Source organism: Etheostoma cragini, chromosome 7 (assembly GCF_013103735.1).
Source record: "Etheostoma cragini isolate CJK2018 chromosome 7, CSU_Ecrag_1.0, whole genome shotgun sequence".
NCBI classification, from domain to species: domain Eukaryota; kingdom Metazoa; phylum Chordata; class Actinopteri; order Perciformes; family Percidae; genus Etheostoma; species Etheostoma cragini.
In genome coordinates, this window is record NC_048413.1 from 20,229,203 (window position 1) to 20,249,928 (window position 20,726).

The 20,726-nt window shown below is 39.1% G+C and overlaps 2 protein-coding genes across 2 annotated transcripts in view; both read right to left on the minus strand.

Moving 5' to 3' along the window:
- Nucleotides 1-1,836: 1,836 nt before the first annotated feature.
- On the minus strand, nucleotides 1,837-16,220 carry arih2 (ariadne homolog 2 (Drosophila)). Its single transcript, XM_034875534.1, has 15 exons — nucleotides 16,047-16,220; nucleotides 13,367-13,855; nucleotides 11,147-11,214; nucleotides 10,846-10,918; nucleotides 9,696-9,837; nucleotides 8,262-8,383; nucleotides 7,509-7,618; nucleotides 6,941-7,058; nucleotides 6,212-6,262; nucleotides 5,360-5,381; nucleotides 4,642-4,793; nucleotides 4,262-4,405; nucleotides 3,937-4,005; nucleotides 3,714-3,839; nucleotides 1,837-3,215 (listed from the first exon to the last, which is right to left on the minus strand). The coding sequence occupies exons 2-15, from the start codon at nucleotides 13,631-13,633 to the stop codon at nucleotides 3,144-3,146; spliced, it is 1,536 nt and encodes a 511-aa protein (XP_034731425.1). The 5' UTR covers nucleotides 13,634-13,855; nucleotides 16,047-16,220; the 3' UTR covers nucleotides 1,837-3,143.
- Nucleotides 16,221-17,136: 916 nt separating this feature from the next.
- Nucleotides 17,137-20,726, minus strand: part of xpc (xeroderma pigmentosum, complementation group C) — a 12,096-nt gene continuing 8,506 nt past the window's right edge. The window contains exons 11-14 of the mRNA XM_034875531.1: nucleotides 19,809-19,940; nucleotides 19,468-19,637; nucleotides 19,001-19,094; nucleotides 17,137-18,836 (exon numbers count right to left, since the gene is read on the minus strand). Of these exons, the coding sequence (XP_034731422.1) occupies nucleotides 18,504-18,836; nucleotides 19,001-19,094; nucleotides 19,468-19,637; nucleotides 19,809-19,940 (729 nt within the window). The 3' untranslated portion in view covers nucleotides 17,137-18,503. The remainder of the gene's footprint in view (nucleotides 18,837-19,000; nucleotides 19,095-19,467; nucleotides 19,638-19,808; nucleotides 19,941-20,726) is intronic.

Here is a 20,726-nt window from a genome sequence, read left to right on the forward strand (position 1 = left end):
ACGTCCGGCCGACCTACCCCCATATTTTAATCATTACAAAGAGAGCAGCTTTTTATTATTACCAAATAAAAGTTATTAAAAAGGTGAAGAAATTAATATTTTAACGTCATATCTGAAGAAATGTCAACACAGTGCAACATACAGAGCTCAAGATCCCTGCATGCTTTGCGTCATGGTATATGCTGATTAAAAAAAAACAAAAAACGGGTGGAAAAAGTACTGCATTCGAAATGTGACAATTTGAGTACACAAGTAAATGTACTCATAATGTAGAATAGCTCCTTTTATTATTGGATTCATTATTAATGATTTAAGTTGTAGCTGGTAAAGGTGGAACTCATTTAAAAAAAAAACGTTATACTGCTGGAGAGTTTATTCTGTGATAATACGTCAATGTTTATAAGTTGAACAGGTCAACATTTCCTTCTGAAATGTAGCCTGGTGGAGAATAAGTAAAAGCTATACTGTAGTCTGGACTGGCATTTAGAAAGAGTTTGGTGGATTTTCAGAAATGCAAAATGTGTCCCACTTCATTTGAACACATTCACATTCTGCAGCTCATAGAGCAGTTTTATAATGGAAAGTGCCTCCCTGTCCTACTTTGGAATAAACATTTGAGGGTGCACTCCTTCCCCTACTCCATGTTAGTGTGTGAAGGTGAAACTGGGTCACAAACACTTAAGGTCAGGCAGAGTAGTGGATCAGTTCATCTTGGCACACAATAACATAACTATATTAGGCTGTAGCAGAAACCTTATGCCCGGCATGAAAATAGGTGCCAATCTGATATCAGAAGTGGCCCAGTTTTCTGAAGCATGTTTCAATTTGTGATTGCAGTAGTGACTTTATAAAAAAATTATAAATATTTTAAATTTGTAGAATATAATGTGCTCCAAGATACCCTAGATGCAGGGTGTGGGGGAACAGATCTGAAGTCCCAATGAAATCAAGGAGCACCACATTGAGTGCTGGGCAATACAATAGAAACATTTTAATAATCATAAGAAATTCTTCCCTAATCAATATATAATCACAATAAAGACTATACTTTAAAACAGTGATTGATAAAGCATGTATCTGTCATTTTTTTCTAAATGTGTACACTCAGACCAACATTTTATGAAGTTCATTAAATGACCAATGGGTCTGCACCAGTCTGCAAAAACAAGGATGCATTTATAAATCTCAGCTGCATTTCACCTTCAAACGTTATTAGTTTATTCTGCCAAAATCCAAGTCTTCAGGTGGTTTTGTTGTTTAGGATGTCATTCTTAAATTTAGGAGTTGAAACTCTGAACTCTTGACCCTTATCAACTTAGAATGAAGTAAAATCCAAATGGTTTGATCTTCTGTTTGTAAATGAGCATTGGTGTAAAATGAACACACGAGAGACAGGATCCGGTTTTAAAAACTCTCAGTAACTCTATATCTGTATTAATGTACAACCGTTGAAAATTACAACAATTTTTTTGTATTTTTTTTTACGATCTATCAACAGCCATTTTCCAGAAGAAAAGTGAGCAATGTGAGCAGGAAGAAAGAAAATAAAGGGCAAAATAAAGTGAGGGGATGAATATAAAGAAAGAGAAGAGAGCACAAGATGGGCAAAGGAGACAAATTAACTGATAACGTTTATTTTCTGCAGTGGAGTGTTTAGCATGAGTGTGTCAATGTGTACATGGTATGTGCGTGCAAATGCTGTGTCAATGTCGGGGGTGGGGGTTGGGGGGGGGGGGGGGGGGGGGGGGGGGGGGGGGGGGGGGGGGGGTTTACACTTAAGTTCATCATCTGTGGAGGTGCAAATGTTAGATTTTTATGGAGAAGGTCTGGCTCACACTGGTTTGGATCTACACTAGCTGAACAAAATCAAGCAACAACATCAGTATGAGAATGTAAAGAGACAAGAATGGGAGTTACCCGTTTTACTTCGACCATGACTAGCAACTACAGTATTTGCTGGCAGTCGTAGATGTAGGTCAGGTTAGGTACCAACACAAACTAACAAAGGCGGAAGGTATGTTTGTGAAACACTGGCAACCACATCTATATATAAAAAAGGTGTCTTTTAACATTAATCTTATTATTTTGTACTGTGTTTGTATAAACATGCATCCTATGTAGGAAAATACTGTCTTTTGTTCATTTTAAAGGAGTATGTGGGACACTGAGGTCACCATTTTGTTCACAGTAAATACCATATACACATTTATGGCAGAAATAAAGCACCTTTACAATGAAAGGTTTCCTTAATCTGCCGTCGAGAATTCTTCATTGGGCTGTGTGAAGTTGCACCAAGTCAGGGTAGGGACATACTTCACCTAGAAGTAGCACACTCTACAGCTTCTTTCATTAAACCTTCCAAAACCACATCATCATCTTTGCTGTAATCTATTTCTTATTCATGTATGTCAATTAACCTTTTGCAGCTTAAGACAGGTAACTTAAATATAAATGTTTGAAAAAAAACATGTGGTGCATGTGGTCAGGCCAATCCAGTAAGTACTACAAGTACAACTGCCAGCAAGTGCCCCCTAGCCATTGTGGTCTATGTGAAACCAACAAATGCAGATCCACAATCAGGACAGTCTCCTGAAAGAAATTGTATTCTATCTCCCACACCTTCATGGTCTGTTTAACAAAAGCTTCTGCATCATTTTACCTTTTCTCACTGATTATTATTCCAGCATTGCAGGGATAGTGTTTGAGAATAACAGCTCTGACTCTTTTCAACAAATTAGCTTTACCTGCTCGTGTCAGCGTATAAAAGCTTAATCTGGCTGTAAAGTATACACACTGTTTTCAGAAAAGACCTCAAAATTGGACCTTTTTGATTAGATCTGAAAAAGCTGCAACAAGTGTAACCACGGTCAATGTAATGCTCTGGAGCCAAAACATGTAAATGAATTAAGGAAGAGTAGATAAAAGGGAGAAACAATCGTGCCATTATGTGACTCTGCAGCATTATGGGAGTGAGAGGAGGGAACGACGAAAGAAGCGAATGAGCGAGTGTAGAGACGCAAAAGGAGGTGTCAGTATGAGACTTCACCAAGGGATGGTCATGGAGGTAAGCAAAGGCAGGAGGCAAAGAAGAAAGGAAGGACGTAAGGAGGGAGATGCTGGTGCGTTGCAGTAGCGATGGAGCTTCAGGTGTCATGGAAATCCTTTAGCAGCGTGCGTCGCCTCTGCTCAGCAATATGCATCTGATTCTCCAAATCCTGTAAAAAAAAAAGAAAAAAAAAGAAAATAGATTAATATTTAAAAAAAAGACAACACATTAGTTATTGTTAAAGACACTTCCAAAACAAAAAATGGACCAAGTGACAAGTCAACTGTCATTCCTCGGCTGTACTTCTTTTTTAATTCTTTCCTTCTTAAATTTTTTTTTACTAAGAGTCTATAGCCATGTAGACAGTGGAGCTTAGAGCTACATGCTAATCTCAGAATGCTTAACATGCTCTTAATAATAGCTGGTATAATATTTACCACGTTCACCATATTAGTTATGGGTGTTTGAATGCTAACATTTTCTAACTACCAGTTATGTAAAGTGCAGCTGAGGCTGATGGGAACCGCATTAGTTTTGCAGTTCATAAACCAAGGTATTGGGAGAAAAAAAAAAAAAAAAATTAAAAGCCAATTATAAATTAGCTATAATAAATCATCCTGAGGGAGACATGAACGTCTGTACCAACTATCCATTCAATAGCTCTTACCCCTCTGTCACTGGCGCTGAGCTCCCCCTCGCCTCCCACCACTCCCCTCTCATAGGTGTCAGCCCGCTCCACCTTCCACGACAGGTTTTCGATTTCTGCTTCCAGCTGGGCCTGCTGGTACTCGAACTACAGAGAAAACAGTTAACACCATTAATTAAGTTACTACTTTATTTTGAAATTATTGTTCTGCAATAATGAACAGGCATGGAGAGATGTTTCTCACCAGTTTCTTGCGTGGGCCGGACTCCATGTAATAGGCGTAAGGGTACGTATACTGCAGGGTGTAGCGACACTAGAAACAAATAGACAAGACACAAAGTGAGACTGTGTCAAAATTAACAAAAGGCCACTTGATAATTTATCAACATGAATTTCCACTGATTCTACCACTGCACTGGTATCTACAAGAGACTGAATGGATAATAGTACACCTAAGACAAATGCATGTTGTATTTTAAGTCATTTGTGTCCTTCTCGTACTCTTTCTGCTTTAACCTCTCCCTCACATTACTTACTTATTACCTTTGCCCTGTTAAGTTTGCAAGTACCTTAGCCAGTAGCTTTGCAGCATTATGTAGATACTGCCAGTCAATCCAGGTTCCCAGGTTGTTCATCACTCTCTCCTGGATCTTCTCCTGGATCCTCTGGTACGTCTGAGCCTCCAACTGCAGAGACTTGTTGTGATTCTCCCACTGGTTGGGTAAAGATGAAAAAAGAAATAAAAAAGAATGAAATACAGAACAAATATTCCTCCTGTAGATCTAAATCAATGCTGTATTGAAACGCCTGTATTTATAAAATGTTCTATTTGCCAACCTAAGACAGTGTGCTGTGATATTTTAGTCCTGGGAATGGCTTTGGCTTTCTGTTCTTAATAAATGTAATGCGTTTTAGTGCAAAATATAAATGGGGATCCAAAAAGACTCACCCTCTCAAAGTAGAACAGGTATTTCTTCAGGGCCTCTCTGGCCTGAGCCTGCTGGCTCTGGTTGACTATATCGGGGTTCTCTTTGTAGCGGCTGCACTCGTAGTATTCACTGCCATGAGTCTTCCAGTCACCCAGACACATCCAGCAGAAGTCTTTCAGGAGACACAAAACACACATTTATGGACTCCCCACTACACAAATTACACAGTATGTACAGCAAGTGATATGTGTGTACCATAGAACAGCCTAAAGGGTCAGCTCCATTCTTAAGTCTACAGCCAGTCTAAACTGGTTGATATTGGCTGCGGCTGGTAAGATATTATCCATTTTTCCAAGTGACTAAGCACCTTTTGGTTTAACCAAATTCCTTATCTAAACGACGACATCTAACTAATGAAGAATAATAAGAAAAACAACACTCAAACTATGGCTATTTTTTTTTTAATATATATAGTTTTGGTATTCTTTATGCTCCTTTAATAATGGCAGCTGCCACCATTACCCAAAAGAGTCAAAAAAAGAAGAAATAAACACCTTTTTTATAACCAAGAGTCAACATTCACTTAGACTTTCTTGGAAGTTATCTTATCTGATAATTAAAGTGGATGGCTGCTTTTTGTGTGTTGTATCATACCACTAGGTGGATATGAAGGCCTTCCAGAACAGTGAGTTCATGCATTAATGGTCTGGAGGTGTAAAACTGAGGCAAACTACTTACCGTGTTTGCACTTGGAGCATTGCTGAAATAAAACAAAGACACAGGGGGAATAAAGTTAGGGAATCAGCAACATGACAAAAAACCAGGTAAGGCGGCATTCAGACTTGATCAAGCGCTGTGGCGTAGGCCAGTTCTCTGATTCATTAGATTAGGTAGTTCGGTTAAATTTTTTGGAGAAAAGCAACCAGACATCATGCTGCGGTGACCAATTCCGTTACCGGTGATCAGACAGGACACAACACAATAGACTAGAGTGGAACGTTTCATTGTGTGGTCACTCAATATGGCCTTGGGCACCAGTTTAAAACCAATTGTTCTGATAGACCTTGTATCCTGGTTAGTCATTAAAAGGTAAATGTGTGTTGTTGTATTTTAATCACTTAATTACCCGCCATACTAGCAGCATGGCTAAATGCAGTTACAACACTCTGGCAGGTTCAGAAAATGTAATCACTTTACTGTAATGTAACCTTTAAAACCAGGAAAAGACTAAACTTATGCTATATTACTATAGCCAAAATCTAAGACGACATCTAGTCTCTAGTTTCTTGATATCAATATATTTTCCAGCCCCTCGCAATCCTATAAATTCTGCATTTTTAATGAATCACAACAATCAGCAGTTGAACGTTTTCATACAAAACAATTTAGTGCCTAATTTAACACGAGTGCTTTGTTATACATACAGCTTAGAAATTGTATGATAAAAGCGGCACATACCAGGAAGCATATCTGAGGAGTGATCTAACCAAGTGTCAAACTATTAAATTTGAGGACTGCGGCGCTTGAATATGAATATATTTTTAGCATCTGCTGTGTACTAGGAAAGGGCGATTTTCATCTCTGACTCACCATGTGATTGCACCCTCCGTTCTTCTCAATGCAGATATTGCACTTAGGACACTAGAGGAGAAATACACAGTGAAATTAGAAGTGATCCAAAGTCAACTATTCAATCTAAAGAGCCTGATTCAACCGCCAAGTTCACAGTGAAATTGTTGCAGGCGTAAAAAATTGTGGTTATAAAATAAAGGATCCTTCCATTTGGGCTATATGGGGGTACTGAATGTCTGATTTTACATAAAGTTCCTTGCTTTCTCCCTCCAAATAAAATCAGCCATATATCATAGACCGTTTTGTAACACATTCATTAATCAGAGCCCTCACACAAGAGTGAAGTGAGCAGAGCGCTAAGTATGTTTTGCATCTATGAACAATTACCTGTCAAAATAAGGGGGAGGAGCTTAGAAACAGCTGTTTGCAGCTTGCAGCTCTTTTGTCTGTGTGGAAAAAATGCAAGACTATGGCGCAAATGAAGAAAGGAGGAAAATAAGACATGACCTATCGAATTTGACAATGTAAATTCTTCTTCCTGGACACTTCTTAAATAATCTCTCAAATATGACCAAATTAGAGTGCGTGACAAGTTACAGCCCTGTATTACAGACAAGTAATATACCAGTTTTTACACTGTGTCAACCCTGATTGTTAGTGTCCATCCAAAATATAGTATATGTGCAAGTATGTTGACACACCAGTGCTTGTGTATGACTATATGGGCATGTTAATTATTCATCATACATCTTTAGTGTGTGCGCTGATGTAGTTAGCCGTCTCAGAATCATCTGCACATTTGGTCAGCCATTTTCGGATCGTTGCACAATCTGTGGGTGCATGGTACATCTGACGGCATTTAAAACTGAGAAAGAGAAAAACAGAACATAGCAGTCAGGACAAATTCTGGAATCCTAATATGTTAATGGTCAGTTACAGCTCTTAAATAAATAAGGGGACTTTGTGTTTAAGTTCATTCGAGAGAGAGAGAGAAAGAGAGAGAGAGCATAGGGCTGCAGGTGACCAATGCTTCGAGGACTAAGCCTCTTTACGTGGGCGCGGGCTCTACCAGGTGAGCTAACCAGGCACCCCAAAATGTTTTTAAAAAGGAAATTCCAAAGAACTGTAAATATTTATAACAAAGATTCAGAGTCAATGACATAAATGTATACAACCCTGTTTTAAAGCCAACCCTATTTTTAAACAAGCAGGCATCAATAATCTGATTATAGTCAGGCAATAGTAAAACGTATTAATACTGTACTTTTTATGAATTAGTTACTGACTGCGTGCTGTGTTCGTGTGTGCATCCTACCAGAAGACTTCACTGCAGCGGCTACACTGCACCCTGCGCGCCCGGGGCTCCTGCACCTTGATGACAATGGGACAGTCTGCACCTGGACACAACTGCAACTGAAAATGACTCTGCAGAGAGATGGAGAGACAGAGAGAGAGAGAGACAGAGAGGGTAAAGTAACACAAAGAATGTCAAAGTTAACAGATGCATCATGACAATGGTGATCATGATAATTGCCAATCCCTGGATAAAACCTACTGGAAGGTGCCTTAGAATAACCACAGCAGGGCGCTGAGTCTTTATAGAGTCAATTCGCCCACAAAATTGGTTGGGTAGACTGATGAAAACTGGAAATAGTATTCTCCACGGATCATCCCCAATATCAGCGATATTGTTTCTGGAAAGAGGTGCTTTTAATTTTTTCTATATTATAAGCACGACAAAATTTTCATTCATCTCAACTGTAGGCAGAAAGCTCAGACACAGGTTCTCTCAAAACCTTGGCAAAAAAAAAAAAAAAAAAATTATTTTCTTTGTGATTTGATTAAATAATCCTTTCAGAACGAGCAAATGTATAATTAGAGAAATAATTTCCATGAATACATTTAGAGAGGATTCAGATTTAACGCTGCAGTGTTTCCACCAGTGTGTTGAAAGCCTGGCGGCTTAAGGAGTTTCTCTCCTTCACACATGCCCCTGACGTCTCATTTGCTGCACATGCAGAACTTGACGCAGCATCTAAGCAAACAGATTTAGCACACAGAGACACACCTCAACATAGTCTCTGAAGAGGTAGCGTCTGTATTTGTCCTTCAGCTCCTCTCCTGGCAGCAGTGGCAGGACAAAGTCTTCTGGCATCTGCAGGGAACAGTCCTGAGCCATACACGAGATACCTACACACACAACGAAGAGTCCTGAATCACTGACTTGGGATAGTGAGAGAGCCAACATGACCACACTGCCCTACAAAGGCTGCAGCTGCTGTTTGTGTGATTCTTTACTAATGCTGCAATAAACTACACCCATCATTTTAACTTTGTTTGTGACTAGGAAAGTTCCTCCAGTTGTGTTTGATTTAAGCAGGCTGGTTTAGTGTTACAGTGACCCAGATACTGGATCGGGGTCATCTTCCATCTTAAATGTGTCCTTCGTACAGCTGATAAACACATATCAGGGTCAGATAGACTCTCGGTAGAAAAACGCATTAACTGTTATATGGACTGACTTTAACAGAGAGAATGTTAGAAAGTAGCACAGGTACACACATTGGGTTACTATATTCAAATACACACATACAAAAGCTCTTGTGCTCCCACACACTCACAACTTAAGAACAGCGAGTCTGGTAAATTGTATGCACTTCACCACACAAATACATCATATTGTACAAAGTATAACTTATCTGTGTACACACCCACACTTCCATCTGGTGTCCTGCTTACACAAGCATACTCTCTCTCAGACACACTAATAATTATATTCAACAGTATGCAACACACACACAAAATTAACTAATTGACTTTTCTCAGATCTAATTGTAGTTGGTCCCCAGTGGACTTTAGCAAGTTTTGTCATTAAGCTTTTTAAGTGTTGGTATTTATTTATCTATCATCTGCAGTAGCTTTTCCAGCGTTTTATACACAGATATGGTAGTAATACTAATACTACTAATAATAATAATAGTCCAAAATGATGTGAAATTACATTTGTTTTTATAACAAAACTATTTTAGACAGTCTATGTTTAAAACTCACAGAAGAAAATAGCGGTGTTTTGTGATGCAGTCAGCTTGTCCATTTTATTGAGTAAGTCATAAAAAAACGTTATTAAAAAAGTTTAAAAAAAATGAAATCATGAACATGGTGAATGGAGATTGCAATTTCCGGGCAGGCCTAGTGGTATCTGCCATTAAAAAGGTGTATCATTAAAAAGGGAGAGATTAAACTCATTTTGTTAAAACAAATACCAGACTTCAAACCATGCTCGTCTGGTAGAAAAGAATAGGCTAAAATATTCAAATATCTACATAAATTCAAAAGCACCAGAGGCTGAAACTGTGCTCAAACCCTGAGTGGATAAAAAACATATACAAGGACATACAGTCACACATGAACAGGCACTTAGGAGCTCACATCAAACAAAGTGTGACTCACCCACTCTAATACCAGCTATGATGACTACACAAACACACACACAAACACTCACCCACTCCAATGCCATCTTTGACCAGGACAGTGCAGTGCTGCTCCCAGCATGCTTTGCAGAAGGAGTGCTGGCAGGGCAGTGCCAGCAGGGAGTCTCTCCGTACGACCTGTAGACACACACCACACTGGAGGGACTGAGGGACCTGAAACACAGAATTCATGAACATGTCGTCAAACACAATCTGCACTGGAGACCTACATCCAAAACCTTGAAATGCTAAAAAATATAAATAAACCAGTACAGATATTTTTGATAAAATAGGTAATGAGGCTGATGTGGATTTTCCTATAACCATAAGTAGTAGATAATCAGAAATTAGGGCCTACTCACACTTGGCCCAGTTTAACCACGCACAAGCAGGTTTGACCCCAAAGTCCGGTTTGTTTGACTAGAGTGATCACGCTGGCCCTAACTGTTTTATTGCAGTGCGAGTGCAGGCCAGCAAGGAGGGCCACAAGTGTTGTTTTTATTTATTAAATCAACCGATTGCTTGGTGTGTGTGTGTATATATATATATATATATATATATATATATAAATAAAAAACACATAATAAAATAATGCTATATTGCCATATCATGTTACCACAGTAATGTTTTCAAAATGTCACATCCTCCCATTTGAGAAGCTGTAACTAAGAAATGTTTGGGACTTTATCCTAATAAATTATTTAAATGGTTAGTCTATGCCCAAAATGTCCTTACATTCTTTTGCCGAACAACTAACCAATTCATCAACTGAATCAAACTGCTGCATGTTTGAAACCAGATGACAATTTGTCCTTGAAGTTAAATTGCTGTGAATGCGGTAAATCATTGGCTACAAGAAACTGCATATTGATTCCCAGTTCAAACTACTCTTTTTACACACAGTGAACAATTTCTGTAAAAGGGTTTTATTTCTTGAACCTTGCACATTTCTCTGCACCAAGTTTACCAATGCACATATACGGCCTGAAAGATTTTACCCAAGGTAATGTTCACACAAAGCATGGATGAATGCTTCAAGAACCAATTAACAGTGTTCTAGTACTCATAGCGTGGTCACAAGATATGAATGTTATTAACATAAAAAACAGAACAAAAAGGTATGAACAAAGCATGTAAACAGTATTTGTCTGTATATGCCATCATGTATTGCTTGTTTCTTACCGTAACTGATCGGCAGCTGCTGCTAGGCTGGACCAGAGCATCCGACAACAGCAGAGACAAGTTGGACTTATATCTGCGGGGAACATGGAGAAAACCAGGGGTTATTCAAGGATAAGAAACAAAAACATATAAATCTGCAATGCAAAGAAGTAAGTGGTACAGACAGAAATCATAGAAAGATAATAAGGAAAAGAGACAGGAAAATGAGGAAAAGGTGGTACAGGAGAAAAGAAAAAGATGACAAAACTACAAGAATAAAAATGATGGTGAAAAAAAAAAAAGAAGTAGTAGAAGGGCATACCTGTCTAGTATTTGTGAAACCTGCCAGTGCAAATGCACCAGGATCAGTTTTGCTACCGCTGGTAAAACCTGAGCGAGAAAGGGACACATGAGTGACTAGGCTGTCTTGACAGTCAGCTACATGATACATGGCTCTTATATCCCAAATTAACCTTTTAGTTAAATAAATAAAACAATAACTAATCTGGATAATAAGAGGACTTTCTTCTTCAGGAGAAGGAAACAATTGATAATTCTGACCATGCTGTCAACACTGATACAGCAAGGTTACAAATAAAGCAAGTAACTTCCAATAAAATACAACATAAAGAAGACATATCAATGACAATTTCTACCTATAATGTTATAACACCTTCTCAAATATTAGTTCATTAGAGGCAGAAATATAACTAAGAAATTATATTTAGTGTTACTTTAGTAAATCAACTAGCACTACAGGCCAGACATTTATGGCTCATATTAGTCATCAGTCAACAATTAAAATCCAGTTAAATGAGAAAAAAATGGAGAAGTGCTTCCTTCGTTCACCTAATGCCATCAAGAAACACACCTGCTCCTCTGGAAGCTGCTCAGTTCTGCTAACAGAAGACTGTTGTGCTGTCCCGCTCACAGGTAGGAATATATATAATTATGTACAAGTGTGAAGTAAGATACTGCAAAACAGCATGCAGACTGAATAAAAAGACTTAATAAACTACTTATAGGTCCTTATCACAGCAAACATTTTGGCATGTCAGAGCAGGAAAAGCAGTGTTACTGATAGCATTACTGATAGCTCTGCTCTATACATGTGTCCTGTGGCAGTGTGACAGTGAGCCAGCATGCACAAAACAGCAGCCTGAAACTAATGCAGTTAAACTGAATTCAGTCATCAATAATTGGATTGTTTACACCTTTACTTTTCCTATGGTGACAAGTCAAAATGTCATCTCTGAAAAGGGCCTATTTTAAAGCAGAAAATGCAAAGTTTAGCACAATAGAACCTCATTATCATTGTTACATCTCCTTCCGCCTTTCGGAATGCATTTATAATAATGTGGGCACTTAGAACAATATAAATCGTAATACTGAGATTATAATTTGCCTGTTGTGAAAGGATACTCACTCAACGGTTTCGGGCTAATCCTTTTAATAGAAAGATAACCTTAACCAATTAAGGGCAGCTATGCAGAAAATAATTGGATGAAGCGAATAAAACATTTCCATTTTTGGTAAAGCATTTTTTCTTGATCTGGAAGGAGACGATTCTTTTCTTGTTGCTACATCGCATAATTTTGGAACAAATGCATTAGCAACTCACATAGTGACTATCAGGACTCGCTGTACATCTATAAGTGGTCTTGTGGTACTTTGGAAACTCATACTTCTATGAGTTTATGATACAAAATTTATTGTAGACTCTTCACAGTAACCCTCACACACCCTCTCACACACACCCCCACCCAAGATATTCAGTTTAAACTTCTGCCTCAACAATGACTTGGACGGCTTGGCGAATGTAAAGTGACTAAACTTGAAAACGTATTATTTCTCTTGTTTTTTTCTCCCCTCCATGCTAAAATGGCATTTGCTTTTCGGGAAACACTGGAATCAGCGAATCCGAAAGCTGTCATTCTACTGTGGACAAACAGTAAACGTTACCATAACAATAGCGTATGCCCTCAGACACAATTGGGTACAAACTTAGTGTTGCTTTCTATTTCTGTTGGGATCACTTACTTAAATGACTTTGTACTATTCAGGGCAGCAATTACCCTTTTATTTCAATTAATGAGCTTTGATATTTAATTCTCATGCAATCCTCTTATGACTGAAGCAGAAAAAATGTGTCAATGAGATTGATAACAAATAAAACATGTGATCGTCTTGACACAGTAGCCCTAATCATGGACAGTTGGAGCATGGTTTAGCCTTCTAAGACCAATAAGAACAACCAGACTGTCTGTTCCATCTTTTGCGCTATTTTCTTAAGTAAAAATTACATCTACATTGTTCTTATTACTGTTTTGTGCAAAACACAGCCAAAAGCATTATTTCCTTTGAAATGCTTTACTCATGGTTCTAATAAGTGTATGGTGGCCTGTGAGGATTAAGTCTGAAAGCTATGTCTGTGTGAAAGGTTATGAAATTTTTTGCTTTATCAGATCTTGCTTTTGCAAATGCTAAAATGAAAAATGTTTCGTTGCAGCCACACATGACCCAACAACAGACACAAGCTCACCTTCAGTGCAGCAGCCACAGTGTTAACCTCCTCTATCAACACCCTCTGACTCTCTTTGTAGGTCAGACAAGTGAAAAGGTACTCCTCTGGGTCAAAGGAGTCCGCGCCCTGTTGCTCAACATCGCTGGCCACGCCCTCATAGTAGGCTTCAATGTCACCCTGATCCTCCTCTTCACCCCCATCGTCCTCATCATCCTCTTCTTCAGAGTTCACTCCGAATTCTTCCTCATTGCTGTCCGACGCCTGGCTGTTCATGTCCACAGACATCCAATCGATTGAATCAACCACCCGCACAGGTAGACGGCTCGCCTACCTGTCGGATCCAGCTCCCTTTTCCCCCCGCACCTCTTTCCAGCTGCTTGTGTCACTGTTCAGAGACACCCTGTCTTCCCGACTGCCTGAGGCGCATAGAGAGCGCGCTCAGCAGCAGCGGAAGAAACAGAAGAAGTCACACTCTCCGTCACTCATTTGGAAAGCATACAAGTTTATCTGAGGAGAGAAAAAAAAAAGAAAAAAAAATTGAATAGGAGAGTAGAAAAGGAATTAATAAATAAGTGAAGAGAAAGAAGTGAAGTAATACAGGAAATGTGTGTGATAATTGATTCTTAGATTTGATTCTGATAAGTTAATAATCAATTCTCAAAAAAATGTACTGTCTCCAGACATGTACAAATCAGAAAACATAGTGACTGAAAGAGGATGGGATAATGGACAACACCTTAGAGTTTAGGCAAGAGTGCAGTAAAAAAAAGAAGTTTTTGTATATACACATGATCTACTTTGTAACATTACACCTGACCACCTCATGCTCCATGTTCTAAGAAGCCAATTATCCACCTTTAAACATGACTGAGCCTCTGACATGGAAGATTACTGTGGAAGGTGACTTTCACAAGTGTGTTTAAGGCTTAAGCATGGAAAGACTACAAAATAAAAACCTCAGTAGACAAAACATTTCATGGGAACTTGTGTGTAACAAATACTGTACATGACAAAATCTTGAACTCAGGCTTATATGTATATTTTTGAAATCACGCATAAAAAATGCAGACAGAAAAATTGTGTGAGGTTGTGAATCGTGAGGCGCCAAGAGATTCCTACCCCTAGGCCCTACTTCTGCTCCTCATGTCTGCCTTTAGGTTTAGATTAAACTTCACAAACACAGGAGTTTACATCAGCTCTTGCCCATATATAATGTATTTTTCAATCCTACTACACTGTAGATCTCATAAAACATGTGGGGGACACAAGGCATGAGTTAAGGCTTAAAACACACTTTATAGGATTAGCTGACAATGCTTTAGCCTTAGGGATGAGGGAAACCTAAAAACCATAACTGTACTTAACTTGGTAACAAACCGTAAAGTAAGATTGGACACATGACAGGACAACAAAGTATGTCTCAACTAGAATTAAAACCAACTTCAACCCACAAGAACAAAAGCAGTTTTGCATGACTGGCATTATATAAATGATGGCACGGAGAAGGAAAAAACGTGTCTTTTGTCTATAAATCTAATTTTTTGGGGGATCTTTTTATTGATGCAAATTTACACATAATTCTTCTACAATGGCTTTTAAAATACGGTCAGTTAAAAAACTCTGTACTGAACATCACCTTTACATACAAATTGTTAGTTATTGCCTTGTTTTACCCCAACATCACCCAGCTCTTTGCCGTTGTATAAATCCCATTACCCAGCATTGCTGCGCCAGATTGTATGTCCTTGTCAGAATGGGGGTTCCCTTTCCGCTAAGTTTATCACTAACCTATTGTGTTTTTCGAATGTGGGTGGGTAGCTTTTTGGGTAGTGTCTTTCTCGTTGTCAAAACGTGCAGCATAGTCTATAACTAAAGGGGGTATACTCTGAAGATGATACAAACTCTGATCGCAGAGGCCAAAAGTAGGCTTGTTTCTACATGTGATCTGTATGCACTACGGTAAAAAACATTGGATCAAAGTTGTTTGCTGGCATCGGGGATCAAATGTGACTTCGGAAATAGCCACCTGAATAAAAAAAACACGGTTAGACGGGAAAGCCTGCTGCCAGCTGGCCCCGGTGCCAGCCCAGCGACTGACTAATGCTTGCATTCCGTCCGGTCCAGGCTAAATATAGGCAGCCGACTGGGTGACACACATCTTGCCAGGCTAACGTTATTGTATCACGGCGACTCAGCACAGGTTTGATAACACGGCTTGGGGGATGGGAAGTAAGAGGTTAGTGGAAGGATTAGGCAACGTGAAAAAAACGGCGTGGTTGTTGTTCGTGCATAAATAAAAAACGGCAGTAAAGTCCAATCCACAGAACAACTGACCAATTTACTGTTAGTCGGATTAGCTTCCTGGCTAGCGTGCTGGAAGCTAGCTATATTCAGTAGCGAAATAACGGCATGCCAAAACCCCCGAGTTTGGCGAGTTAAAATTGTTGGGTACTTTTAGAGCAGACAAGCAAAATCCTTTAAGAAAAAGTTATTTTTGTTCTACAACTATATTTAATAACATAAGAAAGGCTAGCCCGGTTAGCCACCCTCTTATCGTTGTCTTCCACTGTGCCGCCGCCTCTCACCCACTTTACTCCGGGGATTGAGATGTAAACAAGGCCCTCGAGCGCGGAAGTAAACAGGCACATTTGTACAACTGCTGCATTGACTTCCATTGGTTAAAGTCGGTGGTATTTACCTCTCAGAGAAGCGTCGGCTCTGCCCGCGTTAACAACCAGGAGTGTTTTTTGTGTGGGGAAATCCTCAGAGCGATTCACACCGTCCGCTTGGCTGGTAGACGGAAGATCGACAGTTAGATTGTACTTATCAATGACGTCATTTCCGCGTTTATCATGCCAGTCTTGTCTTGTATGGCATGCAGCTGTTTCACCTCATGCAATACTGTCCATTAATACTTCAGCAGTATTACAAGAATGGAGCAACATCTTAAAAACAGACATACATATATTACATGAGTTTCAGGGGTTCATTTAATATGCATTTCAACAACCAGGTTTTATCTTTAGTTTGATGCAGGATTTCCGATTTGTGTGTTCTGGCTCTCTGGTAAACATCTCAGTCATGCATCAAGATGTAATAAAGGGAATGTTTCCACATCAATACACAAATCCTCATTAATCAAATTAAATTACCTCACATGGGTTAGTGTAAATTTCTTATAGAAAACATTCATGTAGCAACTTAAACATGTATCTGAACATTCTGAAGTGGAGACATATCAAAAATGTGTCTAAAACCACTTGTTACTTTCCTTGCTTGTACGTGGCACATGTTGGACTGGAGGTTCTGCAACTGGGTAGCAAAACCGCACTCAAAGTGTAACAGCTCTGAAGGTATTAAGACCGGTGGCTTTAGAAACAATGCATTGCCCTCTGCTGTGCTTCTCAACAGAAAGTTCCCCTGGTTAATGCGTTCGTAATTGGTCTTGAGGAAGATACATCAGAATCTAATACAGTTGAGGCTAGTCTGTTACTGATGCAATATTACAATAATATTACTTAAAAAATATTTAGTATACAGGGTGACTTTTATGAATTTTTGTTGTAATTGTGAAAATGTATGGGCAAATATTTTAAACTTGTCAGAAATCAATTAGAATTGATGTAGTATAGTTACATTTTTAGTCTCATGACCATTGTAATTAGTCAAGATTTGTTAAGCTAGACTTGATTAATTAAGGTTAACTGTTTGTTGTTTAATTATACTGTACATACATGTAACAAAAGCTAACATGAACAACAAAATGTATTACTACAGTATTCATTTGGGTTGTTTGCTTTTAACTGATATTTCAACATTTCTTAGAAAAATACTTTTCATACAAAAACTGCTTACAACTTTAAATACTGGCATAATCTGTTGTGTACAAACACGTATAGAGACACAAAGTGTGAAAAAGTGACAAAAGATGTGAGTAAGAGGCTGAATATGAGGGCTGATAGAGCATACTGCAGGAAGGAATGAACCTCCAGGGGATGAAGCATCCTAACAAGAGAGAAAAAAGGAAGTACAGTATGTGTGAAAAATCATGACTAAGGAATCATTCAACAACTTCTTAACTTCTGTTTTGGTTTAAACCTCAATGGAAGGGTTGTATGGTCCTTGTGTGCATCTGTCCGTCACATAAGTGGATGCTACAACCTAAAAACAGTGACTTCCACTCAAATACACAGTAGCAGGGCTACAAAAACATGGCTGTTTGTGCCAGTTCCTGAAAACTTGACAACCAGGAGATCCAATTTTCACACAATATTAACAGTATGTGTTTCTGTTTTGATTGTGTCAGCTTACACAGTGTACAGTCCAGCCAGTAACAATGACTGTGCCCCAGTTCATTGTCGCATGGTGGCAACATTAGGGAAACATGCTTATATGGAATGAGATCAAATGAAAACAGTAGAAGGTGGTGGAGCCACTCAAAAAATGTTAATTTTTCTGCATCGTTTGTAGTGTTGTTGGTACATGGGATATTGTGTTTAATTACCACCCAAGACATTAATTAAAGTCGGCATAAGCTGTATATGCCATTTTGTGGACTGAACTGAAATGGTAACCAAGCCCACCAGGCTCAAACTAGCACATCAGGTTTTGGAGCACACCCACTGAATACTTGCAAGAGGGCTGAGTGGATCATGTAAAGGACATTTTCCTGTCACTCCTTTCATGTTGTTTGTTTTCTCTGAGGCAACCTGGTAACACTTTTCTGCACAAAAGCACATTGTCAAGTTCAACTTTGCTCGATTTGATATTCACTTGTGTTTTCTCCCCCCTTGCATATGCTACATTTCTACAAATCTCTTGTATAAGAGCCTACTAGTACATGAGCTAATGGGAGTATGCACAGTGATGGTGGAGACGGAGCAGGTTTAATGCATGTATTATCCCCTCTGGAAGAAATGGATCGATCTGCAATGCACTACCCAACTCTTTCCTCTCCTGCTTATAATGTTACAGCCAAAGGTTCCAGGGATGACCAAACTTGCAAACATGTATTCCAAATTTGTCCCACCTGGGGCAAACTTTATCCTGCGTTGTGAACATCTTCCCAATTAAATATCAGGAGCAGCTGTTTTGAGAGCAAAATGTAATCAACGTGGATTTAACTAAAGTCAAGTGTAGTTTTGGATGTCTGACATCACACTTTCTCAAAGGGGAACAAATGTTTCTCTTGTCCTCTCTTTTCTCGTTTTGTTGTCTTCTTCTTCTTTAGTCCGCTAATGCTCCCTCCTTCCTCCTCTGCTTGTCTGTTCTGGGGCCAGGACATGGCCACAGTCTCAGACGCTGTCATAGCTAATGGACTTCCACCTTTAACCACTTCCTCATCTGACGAGAGTCCGCCAGTCTCCTCTGCGTCAGCAAGGCCCCCCAGTCCCTGGGTCTTCTTTCCATATCGCTGTTTAAGTCTTTCTCTGATCAGGAGCCCCTTAACCAGCAAAGTCCAGTTGGAGATCACCCTCTTTTCCTTTTTCTAGAAAGTGAAAGAGAAGGTGATGTGGGGTTTTAAATAAATTGTTTTGCTTGAACTTGAAAGTAAGCTGGTTCTTGATAACTAAAGTGCTAACCTTTACTGCAAAAAAGATAACTGCATGTTCCTAGAAAGTTATTAGCTTCTACTCAGTCAGTCTCACACACCTCTTTCTCCTTCTGTTTCTGAATCTGTTGTTCTTCCCCCCAGGCCGCTCTGAGAATCTCTTCATGCTCCTCACACACAATGTAACCATCAGTCCTAAAACAAACACACAAAGAAAGTATGGATCCCCCCTCCCTTACATTTAACACATTTTTATTAAATGTGCATTTTTGTTCCTTCTTTTTCAGTAGTAAAGTAAACAATTACAGTGTGCAGACCTTGGTGTGTTAGACTGATTATTTTACATATTTACATCTTTCTATGCAAATGTAAACAATGAAGTAGTTTTATCTAAGAGAACAAGGACTAAGGATGAAAAAGCAGAAACATTCCTGAGAATGCAACGGACGTAACAGCAAAAATTAAATACACCAGATCATGTGCAGCTGTTTAAAAAAATATTTGTGTTACTCAAAACAAACTAATAACATGAAAACTTGCTCATCAGGGTTTCTCAGTGTTGTCTTACACAGCATGAGAGTATCCTCCATGGAAGTCGAAGCCCGTAACTGCAGGGGCTGCATCGATGTTCAGCTTCCTTGCCACGCGGTGCAGGTTGGGCAGCTTGAGGTGAACACAGCCCACCGGTAACATACAGGGCCTAAACAGGTAGACGTTACCGTAGTCGTTACGGGGAACCTGAAGGGAGAAAAACATAGACAACATACAATACTGCACTTCACATTTTCTTCTGAAATCATTGGTTGTTTATTAAATGTATGTTCCACTTTATCTGCTGTATAACGATATTTGCTGCTACAGTGACCGTATTTCATCACAGTTATTATTCTAGTCCACAAAGACGGTTACCTTCCCATCCACAGCTATAGGCGGCTGGTACTCTTCAGTCTGCCATTTTCCAAACAGAGCCAGGTCATTCGCATCCTTCTGCTCAGTAGCCATCCTGGCTTTACGCGAACGATTAGAGAAACCCTTCACCATCTGAAAGAGAGGGAGACAGTGGCGTGGTTATACACATTGTCTCTTTATCTACTCAGTTCAGTCATACCACAGTAATTTGAGTCCTACCACGGTTTCAATAACAGGTGAGGCTGAACAGCTTAAATGTCCTACTGTGTCACCACAGACTGGTTATTTTATTTAAGTTCAACAACAAGCACAAAACCATGTATGTGTTAGTGCACTGTCTATAAAAATGTAAATAATAAGATGCTTGGCCATGTCTTTGTTTTCCTGCCAAGCACTGTACATGTTAACATTAACACTGTGTCTAATATGTGCTCACTGGCTGAAATATTAAAACGCAGACTCACTCAGTTCTGGCTCTTGCTGCCAGCGACCTTGTCCCTACCATCCGTTCATTGATCCAGTTAAGACAAAATGAGATTTAATAGCATCATTGCTCCCAAAAGACGCTGACAAGAACTTAGCTCTGCAAATTTAACTTTGTTTAATGTGTTTTGCATAACTTTGCATGCTTTAAAAAATCATAAACAAGTAATGCATTTAAGTTTTAGATTACTACCAGTTCCTTGCTATACAGTACATCTCAGTAAAATCAGTCTAAAATTACAATGACTTTGGTCTACACTGCAGAATAACAAGTATGTCTCTTGAAACTGAATAATATGTTACACAGCAATGTAAAAAATTGCTGTTAGGAGCTCTCAGTTCACTTGTTTGGCTACAAATGACATACAGTGGGTACGGAAAGTATTCAGACCCCTTTAAATTTTTCACTCTTTGTTTCATTGCAGCCTTTTTCCA

What these genes read in the sequence shown, in the direction of transcription:
- arih2 (XM_034875534.1), bottom strand. Translation starts at nt 13,633, where the DNA reads ATGTCTGTGGACATGAACAGCCAGGCGTCGGACAGCAATGAGGAAGAA. An exon ending in CTGTGGCTGCTGCACTGAAG is followed by an intron (nt 11,215 to 13,366) that starts GTGAGCTTGTGT and finishes TTTCTCGCTCAG; the next exon opens with GTTTTACCAGCGGTAGCAAA. An exon ending in CTGCAAAGCTACTGGCTAAG is followed by an intron (nt 4,006 to 4,261) that starts GTACTTGCAAAC and finishes ATTTGTTTCTAG; the next exon opens with TGTCGCTACACCCTGCAGTA.